We start from the raw sequence: 19,177 nt of genomic DNA on the forward strand, positions 1-19,177 counted from the left end.
TACTGCATATAGGTCCGGAGGCCTCATTTTAGGAAGGATGTAGAACTGCTGTAATGAATAGGAAAAAGGGTAACAAGATTAAAGGGGGGGGGGAACAAAGGGGTGCTCTTACTGAGAAAGGCTTAATTTCTGCAGATTGCAGTATCTGGAGACTAGGCACCTGCAAGGTGATCTGATTGAGGTACATAAGGCCTTGAATGGTTTGAGCAAGCTCAATGCTGATGAGATTCTTCTTCTTGCTCACATTACGCACCTGAGGGGGCATAAATTCAAACTGAGGAAAGACAGATGTAGAATAGATGTGTGGAAATTTGCCTTCAGCCAGTGGGTGGTTGATTGCTGGAACAAACTTCCATCTGTTGTTTTGGAAGTTGACAGCTTAAATAAATTCAAAGCAGAACTACACAAACTTTTGGAGTGAATGGATGCGTGAAGCGTGAATTTTTTTTTTGCTTTTGTTTGGCTAATGCTGTATAAGCTTGCTTTCTTGCATCATATGCCTCACAAGAATTGAACCTGGACCCTTTTTCAAGAGTGTGGTAATATTATAGGCCTTGCCTCTCTTGTACAAGCTCTTTTTAATTTTCTGTTAGTCTGGCTAGTTCTATATTCATTTATTTCGGGAAAATCCTCATGCTAAATTTTCTTAATTGTAATTGTATATAAACATTCATGGCTTCTGTAACTATTGCTTTCACCCTTGTCTGGATAATGTATCTCTCGGACATTTCAGAGAATTTATGCTGTTACAAAAATTTTGAAAATAAAATTTTTTTCTTTGTGAGCCTTTATGTAATATCTTTCAGTAGTTTGTAAGTATCGTATTTATGTATATTTCCATTATATTTGTGAAAATGTATTAAAAGAAATTGGTTGTTTATATTTTTAAAATGCTAATTCCTAAGTGTAGTAGTAGCATGTGATGCAAGAATGCAAGTGTATGTGCTTATGTAGCGTCAGTCAAAAATAAAATTACAAAACAATCCCCTCAAAATATTTGTTCAGTTCCTCCTTAAATTTATTTAACCTATCAACTTCCACAATGACAGTTGGAAGTTTGTTCCAGCGATTAGCCATCCGCTGGCTAAAGGCAAATTTCCGCACATCTATTCTACATCTGTCCTTCCTCAATTTCAATTTATGTCCCCTTAGGTTCGTAATCTGAACAAGTGGAAGGATCCCATCAGAATTCAGCGTGCTCAACCCATTCAAGGCCTGATACACCTCAATCAGATCACCGCGCAGGTGCCTAGCCTCCAGCCACTGCAATTTGCAGAACTTAAGCCTCTCTTGGTAAGAGGATCCCTTCATTCCCCTCGCCAATCTTGTTGCCCTTCTCTTTACACGCTCAAGCAAATCTACATCCTTCCTAAAATGAGGCCTCCAGACCTGCACGAAGTACTCAAGGCATGGCTTGACCATTGCCTTATACAGAGGGACAATCACCTCCTTTTCCCTGCTAACAAAACTCCTGTATATCATTGACAACACCCCCATGACTTGCCCTGGCAGCCTGTCTGCATTGCTCAGAAAACTTCATATCCGACTGCACAATTACTCCCAGGTCTTTTTCATTTTCTACCTCCTTAAGTGTAGTACCACACAGTTGGTACGTTTCTCTGGGGTTACTTCTACCCATATTCAGTACTTTGCATTTATCAATGTTAAACTTCAGTTGCCACTTCTCAGCCCATCTACCCAAATTTTCTAGATCCTGTTGCAGTAACACACTGCCATTACTGTCATTATCAACCCTGCCAACATTTGTATCATCTGCAAACTTCGATACTAAGAATGATATACCTTCATCAATATCATCGATAAATATACAAAACAACAGTGGACCCAACACCGAGGCACCTCCGTAGCCAGGTGGGGAGGAGCAGCAGTGCGTAACACACGCTTCTTGATTAGACCGGGGTTCGAGCCCGTGCCCACCAAATAGGGAGGGTGCAGAAAGGTCAGGGAATGACCACCACATATCCCCGGAGCAATATGGCCTTAGTTGCTAATGCTCCAAATAACAAACAAACAAAACAAAAACCCAACACTGAACCCTGTGGGACTCCACTAATAACAGTCCACGAAGAGCAGCTCCCATTGATTACCACCCTCTGTCTTCTCCCACTCAACCATCCTTTTATCCATTGTAGCAACTTATCCTTAATACCATTCTGCTCCAATTTGTACAGTAGTCTTCCATGCGCAACAGTGTCAAAAGTTTTTCAGAAATCCAAGTATATGATATCAAAATTATTTTTTGCATCCAGTTCCTTTGTAACCACATCATAATATCCTATCAAATTTGTCAGACAAGACTTTCCCTTAACAAACCCATGCTGTGTCTGAATTATTGCTGCAGTCTTGTCTAGATCATCCTGCAATACATCTTTAACCAGTGACTCCATTATTTTACCCGGAACAGAAGTTAAACTAACTGGTCTGTAATTACTCGTGTCACCCTTCGATCTCCCTTTGTGAATTGAGGAAACATTTGCACATCTCCAGTCTGTGGGGACCTCCCAAGTCCAAGGCTGCTCTCATAATTATGGCTAAAGGTTTGCTTACTTCCTTTGCCGCCTCCTTTAATATAACTGGATAGATCCCATCCACCTCAGGTGCCTTTCTTATGTTTAACTTCAACAATTTCTCCTCCACTTTGTTCTCAGTTATTACAAAATCATTAAGCACCCTGTTACAATTTGATAACCTTGTGGCATTTTCAAACCTTAATAACTCCTCATGTGTGAATGTAGATGCAAAATACTTGTTCAGTTTGTTTGCTATCTGAGCAGGATCATCAACAGTCGAACCATCAATATCAAGTTTACCAATCAGGTTCATCCCCTTCCTTTTAGAGTTTATATAAGTAAAGAAATCCTTGCTGTTTTTCTTAGCATCCTTTGCCAAAGATTTCTCATAATCTGCCTTCGCCTGTCTAACCTCCTTTGTGACTTGATTACAGACTAGCTTTTATATATATCATAGGCTTCTGTGTCGCCTGATAATTTATATGCATCCCATGCATTTTTCTTCTCTGCCACGAGTCTCATTAGTTCATTTGACAACCATTTAGGCCTAAACCTTGAACAATATTTCTCAATAGGTATGAAACATTTAGTAGCTTCCACTATTAATTCCTTGAATGCTTCCCACCTGGAATTTGCTGTTGGTAACATCGTCAGTTGGTCCCACTGTACAGAATTTAAAAACTGTGTCTACTTAATGCATCATATAAACGAATCTCTTTTGTAAACAAAGAGATTTGTTTATATGATGTTGGTAACTCTTTAAACATGAAGGCACATATTTTTGATAAACACACTCTGTGATTCTTCTCTCTACTATGCCTAATTCAGCAAATATTGATGAATAAAAAAATAATAAACCTGAAATTATTATTATTTTTTAATCAAACCAAAGGTGGCGTTGAGTCTTTAGATCAACTAGTACATGAACATATGAGTAAATGACGAAGTAATCATTGGCCATGATAGACTGTTGGGGTGTAGCAGCTTATATATTATTCACCAACTTATATCTAGACTGGAATAAAAACAAATCTGATAATGAAAAATTATTTTTGACTTCAATAGCAGAAAATTTGGTTAAGCCACTAATAGAACAAAGATGAGTATTCAAAGGATTACAAAAAACAACAATGAGAACTATTTCAGAATTTTGTTCATCAATTCAGAGTGATCTGTTCTACTTGTAAAAACAAAGATTTTGTTCTTAAAAAAGATGTTATATATGTACAACAAAAATGGCCAGAAATCATAAAAAATTTTGTAATTTATTTAATTTTGCAATAAACATTCAGTTTCAAAATGTTTTTATAATGATTGTCGCTAAAGTAACGTATTATAAAAAAAAACATACATCATTATTATTTTCATATTTTTTTTTATTATACTATGTAATATTTTTACTATAAAAATAAAAATTATTTTGTGATAAATGAAAACATACAAAAATTATCATAAAAAAAAAAAAACATTATTTATAGCCTGGTGCCTGTCGGACACACCTTATCCGTTAGCATTCGAAAATTAACATATACAGATAAGGGTTAAAGATACGATAGTGAAATTATAGTAACCTTATAATACCGTGATAAATCTGACTAAAAAATGAATAGCAAATGCTTAGAAAATGGTACTCACCTTGTATAAATCTGCAATAAATTTTTTTGGTAGATGGTGTCGGTACCATTCGATAAGAAGGTGAGGGAGATACCGACATCTCCCTCACCTTCTCCACTTACAATAAACTAGGTTCCCTATTTAATTCTTATAAAGATACACACAAATATCCCATCAATGATCACAATAACATAATATATCTCATAAAATGACAACCAAACTGCGACACCTGTTACATCGGCAGCACTACCACCAAATTCGGTTCCTCCACAACTTCTAATACCCGCGCATACTACCACTTCAACAGTTTCAAAACAAGTCAATCCTGCACTGAGTTAACAAGCCATGCTCAAACCCACAACCACACCCCCCTTGTTGACTCTGCCATCACTATCATTAAACTTAGATCGAGCTACAGAATTCTTCAATATGAAGCCCTCACCATTGAATGGTACCGACACCATTACGATCTCAACATTATTAATGCTAAACTTCCCTTCAATCTTTCACCGGCTTGGAACCTCTCGCGGCTAAAGTTCCCATGTGTCAAAAGGAGCATCATGGGAGTTTAGATAAACTTTTAAATACAACGCACGCTCACTTCTCTTCCATTTGCCAACTGATGACGGTTTACTTACGAAAGTGCCTCGTAACGACTATTGGCACCACCGGTCTTCTCTCTTTTTTTCATTTACGTCTTTTAACCTCTTTATGACAACCAAGGATTGGAGATCTGCATTTCTACTTCCTTGCGCTCATTTTAAAATCTGTTTAAAATATTTAAAATATTTTCACCCCATTCCCCGCCTTAGTTCTTTTTAATGCTTCTTCCAACCTAAATTTAACCACCATCTACCAAAAAAATTTATTGCAGATTTATACAAGGTGAGTACCATTTTCTAAGCATTTGCTATTCATTTTTTAGTCGGGTTAAAGATACATAATTCCGTAATTCTAATGTACTCGCCCACCCTATGCCAACTGCCCAGGGAGGGAGAGTAAATCATAACTTCATTTTCCAACTTAGAACTGAGTGATCACTTCTTGTTAATGGTTTTTATACAACTGCCCTATGAAGTCATCTCATTCATGGATGAAGAACAGGTCTAGAATATTCATACCCCTAGTATTTTCTCTAATCTGCTTTTACAAGTAATGGTCATCCAGTTTATTATTTGTGACTGATGTTATTACCTATATTTTTACATAGCTCATATTAAATTTCTTGGGACTAAAATTTATAAAATAAATGGCTAAATTTCAGCATTAGTGGTTCACTTTGATTTTTTTTTAACAGAACATATGCTGTGCTACATACGTAGTGACAGCATCACAACTAAATGTAAGAAAATGTTATAAACATTAACAACAATGGTTGTTAATGTTGTTTTATTTGCATACATCTCTGACTGTCCACTTAGGCAATGGTTAAATTTTAACATTCAGTGAACACTTAATTTTTTTTGTCTAAAAGGAAAATAAAACAACTTTCACATTTGGCTTTGACCCTAATGACAAGAAGTAACAGACACACATTATCCAATGAGCAAATATGCTCAGCGTGCATCTGTGTCAGCTGCATTTTTAAATTTTATTACTATATATAGCTTGATGAAAATATCAGAAACCGATCCATAAAACAATTTCATTATTATTTCTGCCTGGTAGGAAATAACCTCAGCATGCTAGAGTTGAGGAGACAATCCAATATCGCTAATATTAATAACATTTGCAATCATTTTCGCTTATGTAATGGTTGAGAGCAAAGTTACAGTTTCACAACTTTTTGTTCTCTTTTTAGAAATCAAAAAACGTTGTGAAATTGCAATTTAATTTTATGTCCAGATTCTTGGGCTTAAAATTAAATTACACCTTGGGGTATGAGCTTATGTAAGTCCATATAATCTTTTATCCTTACAATGATAGCCTTACAACACATCTGACCTACGAGAGTAAGCACAGAAAATTATCTAAATTAATAAGAGAATTTTTACATATTTAACCTGAATTATATAAGTAATAATTACTTACCGGTGAATTCTTGAATTCACAATACAAGGTAAACAGTACATGAAGAGACTGAATCTTTAACCTGTACACCGGAATATCCAGAAGTGCTGATAGAGTAAAAAAAAATTCATAGTTATTCTATGTTCATAGTGTACATATGCTAGGAAAATTAAAACTGAAAAGACAGAAGGTAAGATTATCAGAATTTTCATACAAATATATTTCTAAATGTTGGGCAGCACCTGATAAAAAATATCTTGATATTACTACGGACTGTAGGGATATTTAAATGCAGTAATTGAAATCAAATAAAATTTGCATGTTTTATTTGCATTATCAGCGCAGGTAAAACAAATTTTGATCACAGAAGGGATTTTCTGCTCACAATGTGACTGTGAGCAGAAAAGGTGAATCACTATACATTTAAAAATCTGAGATATTTCCTAGACAGCTGGTTTGAAGTTTACTCAGTTTTCATTCTAGTGGTTAAAAAGTTGTTTTTATGTGGGAATCTACTTAAAGACACAGTAGAACCTCATAAATTCGGCATTCAAAAATCTGGAATTATCAAAATTCTGATACTTTTTTAAAAGTGCCCTTTTAAAAATTTTGCCTCAGGTAGCCTATCCCGCCATTTTTGTTTGAACACACTGCTGAAATTACATCATCATCATTAGAGTATCAGTTTTGCAATACAAACCTTGACTACTGTTTGTGGCTTAAATTAATATTTACGCAACTGCATAAGCACTAATATAGTAAAAATAATGTACTAATCCTGATCGTACAAAATAGGAAGGCCTACAACCAAAGTTGGATGCTTTTTATTCACAAGGCTTAACCTATATTTAATGAATTGATTAAATATTGAGTCAATTGACTCCAAGTTTTCAAAAATATAATCAAAAGGTGAAATTCTAGAACTAATTTGCATGCTAAGCAAATCAAGACATGTCCAATTGTCAGCTGGCCAATACATGTTAATAATATTGATTTTTACAGTTACTGGGCACCAAAAATCGAGTACCAAACTGTGTGTTTGTTCAAGAAAATTTTGTAGAAAAACCCTTCAGAAACCATCCATTACTGAAATTTATGAACGACCATTCCTGCTACTGATGACACAGCCACGACCTCAGTATCTAGCTATCTATGGTATAAACGAGACATATAAATTGATAAGTGTAAAATAAGTATGCAGTGTTCTCTTTCAAATTTTGCCACTTATTGGTTTTAAAAATTTAGTCATAAACTTTGGACTTTAACATTATTTATTTTATTGTTTGAAGTTTAGGCTGTGGTATGGTGTGAAGATGTAGTAGTACAGGCAAGGAGGTAAGAGGCATATATTATGATTTATATAATATTTTATATTTATATTTTGTCTTTGTTTTTTAAATGTTCTGGAGTATTCTGAGTGCAAATTTGAAATACATGACATAAATTACAAAAATCTATCTTTTGCTCTATCCTGTAATGTGAGGATTTGCCTTTAGATACTTAGGCAGTTTCAAAAAAAAAAAAAAAACAGAATTTTCAGATATCTGGCTTGTGCTAGGCCCTGAGGGTACCAGACTAATGATGTTCTACTGTGGTGGATTCTGAAAGTAGATTCCCACATCAATAACCTGTGATCACTGCCACCTAGTATTTATTTATCTGGTGATTCCTAATGGACACGATTTTAGCATTAGCATTAATCACAAAACATTTGATACAAGAAAGCAAGTTTATACAGTATCAGCCAAAAAAAACCCCTTCCCATTTCACACATCTGATCACTTCAAACGTTTGTCTAGTTCAGCCTTATATTTATTCAAGGCTATCAACTTCCATAACAACAGATGGAAGTCTGTTCCAGCAATCAACTACCTGCTGGTAAGACTGCAAACTTCTGCACATCTATTCTACAACTGTCAATTTGAATCTATGCCCCCTCAGGTTCTTAATCTGAGCAAGCGGAAGTATCCCATCAGCATTGAGCCTGATCAAAACATTCAAGGCCTTGTACATCTCAATCAGATCATCTTGCAGGTGCCTAGTCTCCAGATGTTGCGACTTGCAGAATTTAAGCCTCTCTTGGTAAGAGCACCCCTTTGTTCCTCTCACCAATCTTGTTGCCCTTCTCTGTACGCATTCTAGCAACTCTACATCATTCCTAAAATGAGGCTTCCAGACCTGTATGCAGTACTCAAGGTGTGCCTGATCATTAATATAAAAAAATAAATAAATAAAAAAACCCACATGTAATGTGTTATGTACATATTGCACATATTAAATAATAACTAGACTTAAGATTATATGCAATTGAATGTGCATATAACACAAATATTACAAGCAATACTACATATTCCTTAATTTGATAATTTTTTCAAATGTTGATCTTGGAACTATGTAACAAGTCACTACATTGCAATTAAATTACCGTAGGATAATATATCACTGAACGTGAAAATTTCTCAAATTGGCATGGTAGATGTTTTAATGCTATTTTGCTATTTGTTCTTACACTATTAACTATATCAGATGAAATCTTTTCATTAAATCTGTTACAAAACTTTATATGGAATCATGGACTGCCAATCACAGAAAAGATTTTACTATGGATGACATTATTGTGTTTTGTGTTGTTTGTGAAAAGAATGTTCCATGCAAGAAAAAATTCTAGATTGAACAACATGTAAAAACAGCATCATACATTACGGCCAAGCAAAAGAAAAGCAAGGAAAATTTCTAGAGCAGTTACTTTTAACCAAACTATGTATTTCAAAAGAAGAGAAAAGCGATTTTTCAAAGTATTTGCATCTCGCCTTGGTAATTAGCAATATCCCTTTCAATAAGTTCAACTATCGAGTCTTCAAGAAATTTTTGAAAAAATATTGTATAAATCAAAATATTCAAGATGAACCTACCTTGAGAAAAAATGACCTTAATGCTATTTATGACATTATTTGCAAAATTTGTTGAGATATTAGAGAAAATATATTTGGATGCCCATCGAAGAAACAACACACATTTGTGGCCGGAAAATTAGACACAGAACCATTCCAACCTTAAGGCCCTTGAAAAAGTGAATTACTCTATGATAGCAAGATTTTGTAATGATTCTTTGCAGTTATTATGGCCAGAATCGACCCGTAGCGAAAGAGTCTGCATTTTTGTTAGTGATGTTGCTTCATACACAGTTAAAGCTGCTTCTGCATTACAAGTTTTCCATCCAAACCTGATCCATGTTACCTGCTTATGTTATTCAATCTATGGTTTACATAGATTGGAAGAGGCAATTCAGGAGAATTTTGGTGAAATTAACATACTTATTTCTAGTATAAAAAAGATTTTGTCAAAAGTGCCTTTGAGAATAGCAACTTACAAAAATATGCTGGAAACTCTTCTTCTTCTAATTGTTTCTATTCTCAAAAAAAAAGGGAAACTTGGTTACAAGTGGCATTGTTTTATGCTAAAAATTTTGATTCTATAAAGGAACTCAATTCCTTGGATAGTATGCATTCAGCAGCTACTGGTAGTACTAAGGCAAAGCTTTCTGATTCTTTGGCCAGAAAAAATTTATTGTTTGTCCAGAGCCATTTCAGCTGGTTACCTAGTTGTATAACTGAACTTGAAATGTGGGGACTTTCTTTGAGCAATGTAATTAGGGAAATGGAAAAAGTTTAATTGCAAATTTCAACCATGCCTGGAGACATAGGAGAAGAAATAAAATAATGTTTTAGAAAACAACTCAGGATTTCAAACTTTAAGGAAACCAGAAGAATTTATAAATGGGAAAGGAAATGACCTTTCATTTCAAGTAGAGGCTTCAAAAGCCAACATTTTTAAATACAACCTAGTCACTTCTGTAGAAGTAGAAAAGTCATTCTCTGTGTATAAAATAATTTTAGATGACATTGTAAAATTTGTGGCATAACCACCACAAATTTATGAAAGACCACTTTGAAAAATATATTATTGTATATTGTAAGAAAAATTATTTCATGTGAGTTTGAAAGGAAAAACTTTTAAAAAAGATGTTAAAACTTTTCATAAATGGTTATATTACTTTATTGAATACAAAGAAATTATGGTTCAATTAATTGTAATAAATAAGTAATAAATGTAAAAATTGTAGTGCATATATTAACACTTTGGTGCACGGACCTGTTTTTTAGTACATATAATCTGATGTCCAGTAATAACTGATCACATTAAAAGTGCCAGGACTGATAACTGTGTTCTAGCTATTATGAACAATAATGGTTAAAACAGAGAACTATTAGAGGTTGTTGCCTCCTGAAATTTTGGAAAATCTTTGAAATTAATCTCTGATTCCAGTAGTAATATTCCTCGAGTGCAAATTTTAAATCCTGATGAAGAAAAGTTAGGAACTTGCCAGAGCCTAAGTCGAAAGCAAGTTCAAATCTGTGAGGAATGTTAAAGCTGTAAACTAAGTGATATAATGATCAAAGAGAAGCATCTTAGAATTAATAACTATAAAGAGTAGTATCTTTATATTCATTAAATTTTACTTCTGTGGCAGAGAAGATCATGGAGACTTTAACTAAAGATGTGTTTCAGGACCATCTCAGCATTTTTTTTTTTTTTTTTTTATGTAGACCCCAAACAGGAGAGGTATTAGAACCTACAGTACTTAGTACCTTGCTTGGGTTGGAGGTTGGGAAGATGAAAGAAGATATTTGTTGACATTGGACTTGAACTTCTGTAGACTGTAATTTTCAGGAAATAAGTATGAAGGAAGGTTGTTCCAGAAAACGGCAGTTGAATGAATAAATGAGGAAGATGAAAAGTTGATTCTGTGAGTTTGAAGTTGGACAGTAAATGGAAGTTGGCTGGTGGTGGCACATGTTCGGACTGTTTTGAAAGAGAGAGTGGGAATTATAGAAACAAATTCAGAAGAACAGTGCCCATGGAAATATCTGTAGAAGAGGCATGAAGCAGAAAGAGTACATGTATGAGACAGCGAGTGGAGAGACTCTGTTAGAGATAAATCATTAATTAACCTAACTGCCCTCTTCTGAATGGAAGAAAGAAGCCTGAGAGAGGTTTTGGGGGCACCATCCCAGATGTGGGAACAATATTCTATGGTAGGGTGGATTTGCAATTTGTAAAGAGTGAACAGCTGTTTGGAAGAAAAGTAATGCCGAGAGCAAAAGAGAAAACCAAGTTTTTTAAAAGCAGATTAAGCAATATTTGTAATGTGCTTGTGCCAAGAGAGAGATTAGAAGTCAGGGTAATCCCCAAAAGAGATATATCATTTTGCCTAGATATCGGAGTGTCACCAATGATGTTTCACTTTCTTATTCCAAAGGTGTTTTTCCTTCTGCTCAGTGTCACCTGAGCAGAAGGAAAAACACCTTTGGAATAAGAAAGTGAAACAAGGCGGCAAAGAACAGGAGCACAGGTTTTGAGAACAAGTGGAGAAACCTGATAGGAGCAGAAGAATCCTTTTTGCGAGATATAAGACAAGGATGAGTTTTAGAAGGATTGAAATCAACTAAGTTGTCTTTGCCCCACTGGAGAATTACCTGAAGATCGGCATTTAAGGAATTTGTAGCAGATTTTTGAGAAGTTGACCCTGATTGAGCACGGCAAGGTTTCTCAAAATGGAAAGTGGAATGCAATGTGCTATCATTGGCAAAACTATGGATAGGATTTCCAGTCAATAGAAGAAGGTCATTAATATACAAGAGGAAAAGAACTGAAACCTGGGGGCAACACCGGCATTAGTGGAGAAGTTAGAAGATAGAGAGCCATCTACAATCACCCTCAGTGAGCGATCAGAGAGAAAACTGGATAACCAATTACAAAAAACAGTTGGCAAGCCATAAGATGGAAGGTTTTTTAGAAGACCTTTATGCCAAACACGATCAAAAGCCTTTGAGATGTCTAGAACAACTACTTGTGTTTCACTGAACTTTTCCATTGAATTAGTCCATAAATGGGTAACATAAGCCAGAATATCACCAGTGGATTGACACTGATAGAATCCATACTGGTGATTGTTGATCAGACGGAAGGTTTCAAGGTAGATTAAAAGTTGGTGGTTAATCGATTTCTCCATTACTTTAGAAAGAGTAGAAGTAATTGCAATGGGACGATAATTGGATGGGAGTGATTTGTCACCCTTTTTAGGACTCGCTGGATATGAGCAGATTTCCAAGCAGAAGGAAAAATACCCTTGGAATCAGAAAGTGAAACAAGGCGGCAAAGAACAGGAGTAAGTTCAGGAGCACAGGTCTTGAGAACAAGTGGAGAAATACCATCGGGACCTGAAGCTTACTTAGCATTAAGATTCGTCAAAATCCTTCTGACATCCTTTTGACGGAAGACCACAGGAGGCATTGAATGGAGTGTGTTGGGAATGGTGGGAGGTGTTTTATCAAGATAATTAATACATGAGTTGGAAGAAAAATGGGATGCTAGCAGGTCAGCTTTATCCTTGGCTGAAGTGACAACAGAACCATCTGGTTTGGACAGAGGTGGGAGCAGAGATGAGCAAAAGTTGCCCCCCATAGCTTTGGCAAGAGAATAGAATGCTCGGCTACCATTAGGGCAAGAAGCAAGTTTTCTACTCTTAGCCTGTTCAAACTCTAGTTTGGACTGATTAATAACTGCTTTACAATTGTTGTGAGCTTTGGTGTAGGCAGAAAATGAAACTGAAGAATTAGAAACTAGCCAATTATGATACGCAATGTTCTTCTCTTGAACAGCCTTAGCACATTTATTGGAAAACCAAGGTTTAGATAAAGGACAAGATTTTAAAGTGGAGTGTGGGATGAAAGATTCCATTCCTACAAGAATAATTTCACTGACATGATCTGAGCAAATACTGACATCAGAAGTTTTGAAACAGGTATCCGACCAAGGAAAAGAAGAAAAGAAATCTCGCAGGTCATCCCATTTTGCATTCTTGTAATGCCAAACAACATGAGGGTGGGAATAGCCATGAGATAAAGGCTCCATTGGAGAAGAGACAATCACCAAGTTGTGATCTGAAGTGCCTAAAGGACTTCTCACTTTGACCGTGTACTTAGAAGGGTTGTTTGTGAGAAAAAGATCAAGTGTGTTGGCTGTATGGTGAGGATTGTCCGGTATTCTTGTAGATAAATGAAGAATCTGTGCAAGGTCATTAGTAATTGCAAAAGCCTCAGCATCTCGACCAGCTGGGTTGGTGTGACTAGAAAATGGAAGCCAGCTGGAGTTGTGAACATTAAAATCACTAAGGAAAATTGTCTCACTGTTAGGAAAGTTGGACTATCACTGTTAGGAAAGCACGGGTTCATTGCTGAGATAAACTCTGGTAAATTTCTATAAACAAATAAACTCTGGTAAATTACTATAATGTAGTCATTAAACAGATGGATGCAGATAGCAATTTTGACATTATATATCTGGAATTTAGTAAAGCTAAATTAGTAATATTGTCCCTCATGAAATGCTGCTATATAAAATGAAATAAGATGGAGTTACTGGTAGGATCCTATGCTGGCAAAAAGATAGGAGATGGAGTGTTGTCTGTCATAAACAGCCAGTATTCATGACGAACAACTGTAGAAACAAAGCTCACTTCTGTTTCTGCAAAATAAACAAGGCACAGATTCAAACAGCCAACAATTTTTTTTCCCATCATCTATGAAAAATTTCATTTTGCCAGTAGCTGAACCCACAAATTAACTAGTGTCATCATCAGTTGATATTTTTTCCCACATGAACTAAATAGTTCAAAATATTTAAAAAAATAATAATAAATAATAACAATAAATAAATTAAATATTTGCACTCTTATGAATTGTAGAGGATTATCCATTTCTCTTATCAAATTGACCAGCATTCAAATTTCATACAATCTCCAATTAGCATTTAAAACCGACATGCACAAACAACCTACATTTCTCCTTAACTCTCTCTCTCTCTCTCTCTCTCTCTCTCTCTCTCTCTCTCGCTCTCACTGCAAAAGTTTAATTAATACATGTCAAAGTGGCAAGCAAATTGTAGTTTGCAGACCACTTGGGGTCTGCAGACAAGTCATGGGAATTCATTAGAAAGTAGATACTCTGTATATCATGTGTCTATAAAATGAGCTATATAGAAAAAAAGATACTTTCACCTACTTCTCTAATTCTGAGAGGCAAGCTGTTACTCTCACCCTCAGTATTTCTGTAAGCTGAAAAAACAACTGTGTTGAGCAAACTGCATATAGACAGACAGATTTTCAACTTTATTTTTGAAATCTGAATATCCTGAAATGTGGAAAGGCAAACTTTGAAGGTGGTTTAGAAATATTTTTGTTTGCTAATCAAAATGTTTTTTTTTTTTGTTAATATTGGAAACAATAAAACAAAATATTTTACTTCAAAGACAAATGTTATGTTTCTTTTTTATTTTATTCTTAGAGTATCTTGGAGCACAGGTAACACGAATTGCAACTTGCCAAGAATAAATCCTACATTATTCCACTGAAATTGTTTCATACTATTAGTGCTTTCTTTTTTACTAAGGTAGTCTCAAAATAATATTTTATTTTGCGAGTTTGTCACTTAACCTAGGAATCAATACAGGAATTTTTCCAGCAGGGATAAGGAGGTGATTGTTCCACTGTAAAAGGCAACAGTTAGGGCATACCTTGAGTATACAGGTCTGGAAGCCTCATTTTAGGAAGGACAAGGGATCTAATGGAATGGGTGCACAGAAGAGCAAAAAAAAAAAAAAAAAAAAAAAAATTGAGGGAGGCAAAAGGGTGCTCTTATCAGGAAAGGCTTCAGTCTTGCAAACTGCAGCATGGAGACCTATGAGATATATGACTGAGGTGTTTGTTTGCTATTTGGTTTTTAGGAGCATTAGCAACTAAGGCCATATTGCTCCGGGATATGCGGTGGTCATTCCCTGACCTTTCCACATCCTCCGTATTTGGTGGTGACGGGCTCAAACCCCGGTCTAATCAAGAAGCATGCACTACGCACTGCTGCTCCTTCCCACCTGGCTACGGAGGCGCTCGAGGTGTTTAAGGCCTTGACTGTACTGAGTAAGCAGTCAGTGCTGATGGAATCTTTCCCCTTGTTCAGACTGCACACATGATGGGGCATAAATTCAAATTGAGGAAGGATGGTTGCAAGTCAGTTGTTGGAAATTTGCCTTCAGCCATAGGGTGGTTGATTTCTGGAAAAAAAAAAAAAAAACCTACCATCTGGTGTTGTAATGGTGGGCAGTTTGAACAAATTCAAGAACCAGATAAACCGGCGTTAATGGGGCGGGATAAACAGGTGAAATTGGAAGGTTTTTTTTTTTTTTTTTTAATAATCTTTCTTCGCCTTCTGATGCTGTATAAGCCTGCTTTCTTGAATCATTTGCCACTAGTAACATAATAATAATAATCAAAAGAGATCTGGGCTGAAAAATTTTTGCATGACACCACAAATGTTGACATACTTACCACACATGATATCAACATACTCTCCAAGAGAACAGTCTATATCAGCAGAAGGAAGACTGACCTGTAATATTTAAACATCAAAAGTAAACTACTGGTTTCAGTGTCAACACAAAATTGAAGTTGGGCAATTATAATTATACAAATAAAGGAAATCTTACAACTGGCCATGAGAAAGGTGGCAGTAATGAAATGCATGTGCCAGTTATCTAACTAATTAGAGACAAAGGAGGTTTAAATAACCAGATATTATCAAAATTTAATTATATGGTGCAAAATAGTACAATAAGTTTATTCAACCTTAAATAAATATAAGGTGGAATAAATACTATATAGAGAGATTGATTCACAAATGGAGATTAATATTTTAGACAGATATATAAACAAAGAAGTCTAGAGGCATTTTTTTGATTAAAGGCACTGTTATTTAAGTTAAATAAAACTTTTGTGACATTATCTTTGCTCATATAAGGTGTTTCAGTTAAAACACACTGGGGTCTATCTCACTATTTTAAGGTTTGGGCTATTTGTCGTTTGGACCTTTTTTTGTCACATTTGGGCTAAAATTCTTGAATTTGATTTTTAAATTGGACTAAGTATTATTGTTTAGATTTTACAATTTTCTAAATTTAAACTTTGCCTAATCATCATGTCATTTGTCTAAACATGTCATTGGTGTACTTCTGAAATGAATGCAAACTGATTTTATTTGTAGAAAAAGCAAACAAACACGAGGGTTGTATGTGACAGGCTGCTTTTCAATCCACATATTTACTTATATCGAACAGCTGGCTGTACAAGGTCAGTGACATGTCAGTCTTCTCTTGCATATAATCAGTGAACAACACTGCATGGATGCTGCCATTATTCCATAAATGAAAGGTAACATAACTAATAACAACAGCAGGTTCAAATAATTTTGATATTATAACAAAAGAGAAATATTATAACATACACAAATAATTAAAAGTTAAATTAAATGATATAGAATGTTGTAATAGTTTATAATATTCTGTCATTTATAGGAAAGAATGGCATATTGAATTCAAATGATATGGGGCAGTACAGTTTTGAAAGCAAGTGAAAACCACAGTACAAAATAAAGAGCCAATGTCTCATTTAAACGTGGGGGTTTCAGTTCAACATCCCACAAACTGCATATTCTCGCCAGTCCACTGAGAATAACCAATACCTTGTAGTACAAAATGTTAAGCAAATATGGACAAGAATTGACCCTTCAGTTAGTGCAGAAAAATCCAGAATATGTACTGGCATGCGGCGGAAGCATGAAATTTATATTTCAGTGTTGACCAACCCACATGAACTTAATGAAGAGTGCAATGAAAATCACTAGAAGTATGTTTTTGGCGTTTATTTGCACGCAGATTTATAAAATCGTGTGAAAGCATATTTTCCAAAAACAGTTTATGCGAGATGGTATTACTGTGAGATATTCACTGTATGGAGAATGTGACTAAAGTTTTAGAGCAACAGCAAGGTTTTTTCTGAGAGACAAATATCACATATCACAATTGGGCACGCTGTGAATTGCTTTATGCCAGGGTTTCCTAAAGTGTGGTCTGCGGCCCGTACCGGTCCGCGAACAACTTATTTGAAATATACCTACATAAAACTATAAGAAAATTTCCTGAAAAAATGAAAATGTAATAAAATACCAAATACCCATTTATACTAAAAATAAATTTAATGCTTTTATAATTTATTAAGGTATCGATATAAATATTTTTAAAGTTCAGGAAAAAGTAGAAGCAGCTACAAAGAAAATTCATCTGTGGGTACTTCAAGTTGAAAAGGGGAATTATAATTTTCTTCTTAGTTTAACTAAATTACAAAAAGAGTATGTTCGAAGCGACATTCCGGCTGAGATTTCTACGGCGATTAAAGAACACCTCTTGGAATTGAAATCAAAACTATCAAGAATATTTTCCTCCATTTGACAGCAGTAAAATATGGATTCAAAACCCATTTACTTTTAAGGTGGAACATGTGGAAGAATTCTGTTTCAATGAACAAGAAATTGATTCTGTTATTGAACTGTCATGTGACAGCATTAAAAGACTGCTTCAATCAGGTCTCACTGATAAATTTTTGGCTATGTTGCCGTGAAGAATATAGCATTTATCAAAAAAAGCACCGAAATTTCTTAGGCCATTTGTAACAACTTACAAATGTGAAACCGGATTCTTAACATTAGTTTTTTAAAAAAAAACAAATGCCGGAACAGATTGGACGTTGAGCCAGATTTGAGAATCAAGTTGACATCTTTTCCCCTGATTTAAAATTACTATGTGATGGAAAACAGCATCACCCTACTCATTAAAAACATATTCAAAAATATGTCAATTTTATGTAAACGTTTGATAATAAACAAAGAAATGAATTACCTATCATTTATTTATATTTGCTGATGTTAATGGATACCTAATTGCATTATCACTGGTATGTTATATGTCCTAATGGTAGTGTAATTATTTCCTGAACTTACGAGTATAATTATACTCGTAAAAAAAAAAATCTGCAAACACTGGTCTGTGCTTGAAAAAGTTTGGGAAACCCTGCTTTATGCTAACTGGAATCATGATGCATAAAAAGGGATATAAATGTGCACAGAATTTGGAAAAAGTTCACAAAGCTATTATGGCCTTCTTGTTATAATCAATTAGCAGTGTCCAGGATGCTTCTGCAAGTGGGATCAAGCATGTGCAGATTTAGACAATCCTTCAAAAGAAGGAACTGCATCCCTGTCAACTGTTTTTAAAATAAAATGCTTGCATAAAAGTAGTGATACAAAATGCTTGGAGTTTTTCAATTTTCTGTTAGCCAATGTAGAATAAAATCCCAGTTTCCTCAGCAATATCCTGTGGACTGAAGAAGCTACCTTCACTTGAGATGTGTCACCATCATGCACAATTCCTGCTACAGGGCTCTTATCTGTTATACTGTTGCAGAAACTTACCATCAGGTGAAATGATCAGTCAATGTGTGGTGTGGCATATGGGGAAAATGAAGTTGTTAACCCAGTTTTGCTTGGCGGTATGTAACTGGGGTGAAATGATATGAATTACTTCGCTTGGCTGACGAGGCTACTAGTGACGGTCGTGTTCAAAGCCGCTAAGTGGATTTTTCTTATTTATTGATTTGAAATTATTGTTTTTCTAAAACTTTTGATTTAAATTTAGTAGTATAACATTATTTTGTGATTTTTTGATTAATTTGGTGTATTTATTCTTTACTCGGCCTTGTAAAAGTATCGGTAAGGGTTTCCACGTGTTCGTAACTACCGCTACCGTTAGTAACTTTCCCGCCATTGTAATACCGTACTAGATATACCGTAGGTTATATACCGTACTAGATAGCGTTAGTTGAACTTCGTTAGCAGTTAAATTGTACGTTTAAATACATATAACGACTTAGATTACAAACGTAATATAATTAATAACATAACATAATTAATTAATAAATTAATAGAATCATGACTCAGACCAGAGCAGCAAAGCAAAAGGCTCAAGCTAATGGAAGTGCTGTGGCTCAGAGCAGAACTGAGGGGGGCAGTTGTCCTCTG

General features: G+C 35.1%; 1 protein-coding gene across 3 annotated transcripts in view; it reads right to left on the bottom strand.

Moving 5' to 3' along the window:
- IFT46 (intraflagellar transport 46) overlaps nt 1-19,177 on the bottom strand; it is a 181,465-nt gene that overhangs the window by 12,257 nt on the left and 150,031 nt on the right. For all 3 annotated transcript variants that reach the window (XM_090375072.1, XM_090375065.1, XM_090375080.1), the window contains exons 10-11: nt 15,598-15,658; nt 6,177-6,262 (exon numbers count right to left, since the gene is read on the bottom strand). In XM_090375072.1, the coding sequence (XP_090231198.1) occupies nt 6,177-6,262; nt 15,598-15,658 (147 nt within the window). The remainder of the gene's footprint in view (nt 1-6,176; nt 6,263-15,597; nt 15,659-19,177) is intronic.

Source organism: Mastigoproctus giganteus, chromosome 1 (assembly GCF_048544385.1).
Source record: "Mastigoproctus giganteus isolate SK-2022 chromosome 1, ASM4854438v1, whole genome shotgun sequence".
Classification (NCBI taxonomy): Eukaryota; Metazoa; Arthropoda; class Arachnida; order Uropygi; family Thelyphonidae; genus Mastigoproctus; species Mastigoproctus giganteus.